This window comes from Pantherophis guttatus, chromosome 10 (assembly GCF_059756535.1).
Source record: "Pantherophis guttatus breed Tessera chromosome 10, ASM5975653v1, whole genome shotgun sequence".
NCBI classification, from domain to species: domain Eukaryota; kingdom Metazoa; phylum Chordata; class Lepidosauria; order Squamata; family Colubridae; genus Pantherophis; species Pantherophis guttatus.
The window spans coordinates 7,133,189-7,140,604 of record NC_142072.1 but is presented as its reverse complement, the minus strand read 5'-3'; the positions used below and the strand labels follow the sequence as shown (position 1 = coordinate 7,140,604).

The 7,416-nt window shown below is 40.3% G+C and overlaps 1 protein-coding gene across 1 annotated transcript; it reads left to right on the top strand.

The window, feature by feature from the left end:
• Positions 1-2,596: 2,596 nt before the first annotated feature.
• Positions 2,597-3,556, top strand: LOC117675889 (chemerin-like receptor 1). The gene has a single exon (XM_034434949.2). The coding sequence runs from the start codon at positions 2,615-2,617 to the stop codon at positions 3,554-3,556; it is 942 nt and encodes a 313-aa protein (XP_034290840.2). The 5' UTR covers positions 2,597-2,614.
• Positions 3,557-7,416: the final 3,860 nt, after the last annotated feature.

Sequence of the window (7,416 nt, the reverse complement as noted above, 5' to 3'; positions counted from 1 at the left end):
GGGGATGCTGCAATGGTCATAAAGAGGAAAAATGGTCATAAAGAGGAAAAATGGTCGTAAAGAGGAAAAATGGTCCTAAGTCACTTTTTTCAGTGCCAGTTTAACTTCACACAGTCACTAAATGAACTGTTGTAAGTCAAGGATTACCTGTAATAAATAGTTCAGGGTTAAAATGAGGATCCTTGGTGCTCTCTGAACTTGTAGATGTTTCTTGCAGATGATTCATTTTCCAAAGTAGCATGTGAGCCTCAGGATCTGTTGCATGCCTCATAGCTTCAGGTGACTTTTCTTTTTGTTGATGGGCTCCTAAGACCTCCCCAAGGCTGCTCAGGGTTGCACAAGGTCTTCGTTCTGGAAGTGTCTTAGGAGAACCAAGATTATCTGAATAATAATAATAATAATAATAATAATAATAATAATAATAAGTTAATCTTTAGTGAGATTCACAGCCTTTGAGGCTGGTTAATAGCTCAGCAGCTCGAGTCCTAACCAAGGACATAGGAACTGTTAAGGTGGTTATTATATTATTATTATTATTATTATTGTTGTTGTTGTTGTTGTTGTTGTTGTTATTATTATTATTATTATTATTATTATTATTATTATTATTATTTAATCTTTAGTGAGATTCACAGCCTTTGAGGCTGGTTAATAGCTCAGCAGCTCGAGTCCTAACCAAGGACATAGGAACTGTTAAGGTATCGTCGGAGGATGTAAGCTGTTCTGAGTAAGGTGGTTTTTTGTAGAGTCAAAATGTTTATTATTATTATTATTATTATTATTATTATTATTATTATTATTATTGATTCGATTTATATGCCATCCTTCTCCGGAGACTCAGGGCGGCTTACAATGCGTTAAGCAATAGCCTTCATACTTTTGTATATACCTACTTAGTAGGGCTTTTGCCCACCCCTCCAGCGGTGTTCTTTTTTATACAAAGTCAGCTTATTGCCCCCACAAACTGGGTCCTCATTTTACCTACCTCAAAAGGATGGAAGGCTGAGTCAACCTTGAGCCTGGTGAGATTTGAACTTGCAGTAATTGCAGGCAGCTGGTGTTACTTAGTACCACTTTATAAAGCCTTGTAAAGCCACACTTAGAATCCTGCATCCAGTTTTTGGTCACCATATTTTTAAAAAGAGGTTGAGACTCTGAAAAGAGTACAGAGTACAGAGAAGAGCAACAAAGATTATTAGACATGCCCAGTTCCTGCAACCGTTCTTCATATGTTTTAGCCTCCAGTCCCCTCATCATCTTTGTTGCTCTTCTCTGCACTCTTTCTAGAGTCTTCACATGATTTACAGGTATACCATTTCCATTCCTGAAAATATTAAGATGGGAAAGGGGGCATCAGCTGAATCTGTGATTGACAGCTAACTCTCAAAAGTGTGGGGAGTACAGATTAAAGCTGAGATTAAAGTAAAAAAAAACAGCAACAAAAGGCTGCACTTCCCATAATCTCTATTGGTTTCCTCTCTGATTACGTATTTGGGGTTCTTGGTCCTACCTCAGCCTCTTTCAGCAGAATCCCTCCATATATTACAACAGGGGCCAGAGGAAACACACAAAACCATCTTCTGATTGTTCTAATAAGGTAAGTACAATTTTCCTTAGCTATCCACAGACCTATCATTTCCCTGATGAAGGTTTAGCCAATACAGTTCTCTGTGCCAGGAGAACTCCTGTGTGGTTTCTTCCAGAAAGACACCAGCAAATTCGACCACTTGGAGGCAAAGATTCTGAAAGGCAGGAAGGGAATTTCAACATCTTTTAGAGAGAGAGAGAGTAGAGGGGCAGAGCAGAAGATTTAACCCAGATTCATCATGGTTATCATGTCTCTTTGATTTTGCTCCCTTTCCTTTTCTTCCCGCAAGTCTTCACTGTATCCCAGCTTGGAGTTTACTTAAGATCTGATCTAAATCTATTTATTCAGCACTTCCATTTTGAGAGATTTCTTGAAATTTAGGTGACTACCATTATGAGCTGTTCAAACCCTAAAGAAGAGAAGTTGAAACTGATCATTAACACATTTTAATGCTTTCTATTTCACCACCAAGCATTTTTTTTCCTTTTCGGTTTGAATTCTGGATTTTATCTCCAGCTTCTCTAAAGCTCAGTTCATGCTCCAATTTTCAGTTCCTCTCTTTCTTCAGTTGAACAAACAGACGAAAAGTAAATAAATAATATTCCCTCTCCCACAGGCTCAAACCAGTTTTCAAGCCAGAAAGGATTCTGGTTTGTAGCCAATTTGAACTGGTATAAAAATTGGAGCCCTTGTCTAAGTGAGAAAAATATAGCTGCATATAGATGTATTGATCTGATCCACCAAGGAAGTTCTTACATTTGAACCTAAAACACCCGATTCTCCCCCCAAACTAAGAAAGGAAATATCCCTGCCCAGTTTGGGATCTTTTGACCTCCAAAATTATTAAGCTAGGCTGTAGTTACAAGGTTATCTGCTCCAACTCTCATGTTTCATGTTTTTGCTTCTAAGGGGGACATCACCATTCGAGAACTGGCTTTGTCAGAGAAAATGAGCAATGCAACTCAGTACCTTGAATTTTTGGAATTGATTGAGTACCTTGAAAAGATAATTATATTGCATGAAAGGATGAAGATTGCTTCTCTGGTGATCTCCAGTTTTGCATTTGTGTTGGGGGTCCTTGGCAATGGGCTGGTCATCTTCATCACCGGCTTTCGTATGAAGAAGACGGTCAACACAGTTTGGTTCCTCAACTTGGCCATTGCAGACTTCATCTTCATCTTTTCCCTGATTTTTGTCCGTGCTGCTGTGAACTTCAAGTGGTACATCAGCCAGTACTTGTGCAAGATGAACAACGCCCTCATCTTCCTCAACCTTTACGCCAGTGTTTATATCCTGACGGTCATCAGCATTGACCGTTGCATTTTTGTCCGGCATCCGATCTGGGCTCAGAACCACCGAAAACCTCGGCAGGCTTCTTTTATGGCCTTGGGTGTGTGGATCCTGGCCTTGGTGTTGTCTTCTCCCCCTCTCTATTTCATGGGAACCATACAAAATCCAAATGACACGAACATTAACTGTTTTAAGGCTTACGGTAACACCATAGATACTCATATGTCCATGCATCGCGATGTGATCATCAGCCGTTTCATCTTTGCCTTCGTCATTCCCTTCATTGTTATTTTTCTCTGCTACGGAGCCGTTGTCTTGAGATTGAGAAGCAGCCAACTGTTTCAAGCAAGCAAACCCTACAAGATCATCACGGCTTTGATTGTGACTTTTTTTGTATGCTGCTTCCCTTATCATGTGTTTTCTTTAATTCACCTGAAATATTCATCGCGTCTAGACATGTTGATGGCACTGAGTATTGGTGATCCCATAGCAATGTGCTTGTTTTTTATCAACAGCTGCATCAATCCCATCCTCTACGTCTTCATGGCAAAGGGCTTCAAAGACAGCCTGAAATGTTCCCTCTTTTCTGCATTTGAGAATGCCTTCACTGAAGAGGTCAGGCAGATCTCCCCAACCAGCAAAACCAAATCTTTAGCAGAGGTGGAATTGCAGTTATGAGTCCCATTCCCTAAGCTTGAGGAGAAGCATGCAATGCTCAGAGTGTCCATTGAGAATCTATTCCCTTCACATTCGAACCGACTACTTTTTCCACTCTGAAGCTACAGTGAATTTTGCATGTGGTTGATTCATCTGGAGGCAACCAGCTCAAGTAACATTTCTTATGATAAGATTAATACATCAATGTTCCAGGTTGAGAAATTTTATATTCTTGGTTATTCCTGTAGGTGAATAATGAATTACAATAGATCAGTGTGGTTACAATTTGATTTTTCTTGGTTTCCCTTGCAAAAGCCCTCTTGTTGGTAGATCATTAACAAACATGGATCTCTTTCATTGATTCATTGCATTTCCTCTTACCTACAGTTTAAATGATATATTTAGATGCCTGAGCTGTAGCTCTTTTCTCCCATAAACTGCAATACCCTAACCACCCTTGTTTCAGCTCCCTTACTCTGCTTTACTCAGTTAAGCTTAATAGTTTGGTTACACCATTTTATTGTTATTTTCTCTCATATTAAAACAGAGATATGTCTCATCTAGATAATATATCTCTGTTCTCATCTAACCCCATTTTATGGAACTGCAACAGCTCTTGTGTTTTAATATGTGAGGTTTTTTTTCCCTTCTAGGGTCAGGATAGCATGACGTTATTGCTAGTTGTTATGAAATATGGTATGCATTGTTTCTTCTGACTCTCTAAGTTGGTTTAATAGTGTGCAATGTAGTGGAACAATGTTTAAATAAAACGGAATGAAAAATTATGTGTAATGACAATTATTTAAAGCGCACAGATGCATATCATGGTCAGTCCAAACAGCTTGCATTGATTTATGTCCTCCTGATCGTTGGGACTACTCCCAGATTTCCTGGAGGGCAAAGTTGTTGCTTTCTACTGCCAGAGAATCCTGGATATTATCATCTCTTCCCCATATCTTGTGAGTATCAAATTGAAAAAGTTTTTAGTCAAGGTTGTTTTCTTTTTAAGTAAAACCTTTCTTTCCAATTTAACCGATGTTGGTGTTGTACCCAAAACTGTTGGAGATCAGCCCTCAACAAGCCTGCTTATATAGTTGGGATGATGAGAATTACAGTTCAACCCCTCTGCACGTTGCCAAATTGGGGGAGACGAGTTCTGGTAAGAAATTTACAGTATCCAATTTTCCATGCCAATTATTTTCAGATATCACTTTCTGTGAGCTTCCAGTCAGGTTTCAGGCAAGCACAACTCCCAAAATTCTTCACAGCCATGGTTTTACTTTGCCTGCAAGAGGTAGATCTTTGTCATGTAAAATAGACTGGCCCAGGCTTTAATGGCCCATTGACAAAGGTGGGGTGGGGACTGAGTTTCTGCCTCCCTTTTAGAGAAAATATCCTTTTAATATTTCCTAAAATATCTCATTCTCCCAGGAGAGGGGTGGGTGCTAACTTCTTACAGTATATTACCTAGTTTGGGTAATGAAATGTCTGCAAGAAAAGGAGCAAGCTCAGAGAGCACCAAGGACCCCTCATTTCAACCCTGAGCTACAAATATTCTCCTTTATTGATATGTTTACCATCCTGAACTATTTGTAAAAATAATAAAGGTGAGATACAAATAAATAAATAAATAACATTGTTCTCCTCTAAGGAAATCAGATGAAATCAGTGTATGAGAGAGCTGGTTTGTGTGTATTTGTGGTGCATCAACCAGTGCAGGAATAAATGAAACAAACAACTCAACTTTTAATGGGCTTAGTTAGTTGTGCGGCATCACAAAATGTGGCAATTCTCATGCGTGTGCCGTCCATGCATGTGTGCGGCGTCAAACAACATGGCAATTCGCTTGCGTGCACCATCCACACATGTGTACAGCAGCATCACAAACACAGTGATATAAGACGGGATTGTGGGGGGGCCTTCCACCTGCAGATCACCACTACCGGTTTGCCTGGACCGGTCCGAACCAGCTGAAGACCACCTCTGCTTCAATTCCTTCATAATCAAAACTAATCAAATGGCCTTTCTAAATGGGGAGAGGGAAGAGGAAAGAGGAAAACAGACGTTGCAAAAGCAGTTGGCCCAGCTCTTCAGATTGCTGAGACCTAATTTCTTTTACTTCCTTGCATTTTTAGAATAGAATAGAATAGAATAGAATAGAATAGAATAGAATAGAATAGAATAGAATAGAATAGAATAGAATAGAATAACAGAGTTGGAAGGGACCTTGGAGGTCTTCTAGTCCAACCCCATGCCCAGGCATGAAACCCTACACCACTTCAGACAAATAGTTATTCAACATCTTCTTAAACATTTCCAGTGTTGGAGCATTCACAACTTCTGCACGCAAGTTGTTCCACTTACTAATTGTTCTCACTGTCAGGAAATTTCTCCTTAGTTCTAAGTTGCTTCTCTCCTTGATTAGTTTCCACCCATTGCTTCTTGCCTTCAGGTGCTTGGAAGAATAATTTGACTCCCTCTTCTTTGTGGCAACCCTTGAGATATTGGAAGACTGCTACCATGTCTCCCCTAGTCCTTCAACTTTCTCTTTGATTTGTTTCTCTGATTTATTTTCCTCCTTATCTTGTGCCAGTCTTTTTGGGTTTTTTTTTAAGTATTAATGAAATTATGAAAAAGTGTACTCAGGTGGGACAGTAGGCATCATGTAGGCACCCAAAAAGGAAGATAAAGTGGCCATTTCTAAACAGGGAGGGGGAAGAAGAACAAGGAAAATCCATGTTACAAACAGCTGGCTCAGCTCTTCAGAATGCCGGTCAATGGCTCCCCCCCTCCCCTTTGGTGAAAAAGAAGAAAATTCCAAGACAGTTAGAAGTTAAAAACACAGTGGGAAATGAGGTGAGTGAAGAAAATCTCTCTGGTTGGGCTGTTGGGAGTTGCATCTGTTGGGCTGCAGGGGGGATCGTAGTCCAATAGCATCTGATGGACATCTTGGCCAGTAATTGTTCTAGCAGGGAAAAATGGAATTATTTAGAGTATTTGTTAAGGATATTGTTGTTGTGTTACCAACCAGCAGAGTGTAGAGCACAAAGAAACGTTGCTGAGAACAATGAATAAGAGATGTGCAAACTGGTTTATCAAAAGTTTACTTTATGGTGAAAAAACAATCTCATAGTCTTTAAATCAATCCAAGTCTTTGCCAGTTAAATCAGTCCAGTGATACAGATATCTTCTTACCACACAAACAGTAGTTGGTTAGAATAACAAACTCACTCTGGTTCACAAACCATGATGGTAGCAGATCCATCCAACGATGATAGCACAATGGTTGCAACTCCACACACAATGGTAGCTTATCATCAACTGAATACTTTACAGAACCTTTCTTAAATACGTTCACAACCCAGTGATTATCTAATTACAGCATGACTCAGCATTACAATGAATCAGCAGTAAAACTTTAAAGTCACACAATACATATTCATATTAAAGTCACAGAACACATATATTGTCTGGATAACTTGTTAGGCTCAAACCATAACCTAACAGTATTTAAAGAGCCACTTTGATGGTAAAGACACCAGGCTAGAATTCAGGAGATGGTGAGTTCTAGTCCCACTTTAAGCATGGAAAAACTGACTGGATGACTTGGGGCCAGTTTAGGGGTGGGCTGCTGGGGGTTCGCAGGGGTTCGGGAGAACCTCTAGCTAAGATTCTGTGCAGTTTGGAGAACCCCCAAATCCCACTCCTGGCTGGCCCCACCCACCCTGCCCCTGCCCCTTCTGGGAGTCCTCATGCATCCCATTTTGGATGCAGGTAAGTGCAGGGCATGCATGGAGGCTCAGGAAGGGCAAAAAATGGGCCTACCAGAAGTTCAGGAAGGCCGGAAATAGGCCCAGAGGGCCTCCGGAGCCTGAGGAGGT

Excerpts from the sequence above, each read along its gene's own strand:
- LOC117675889 (XM_034434949.2), top strand. The coding sequence starts at position 2,615 with ATGAAGATTGCTTCTCTGGTGATCTCCAGTTTTGCATTTGTGTTGGGG.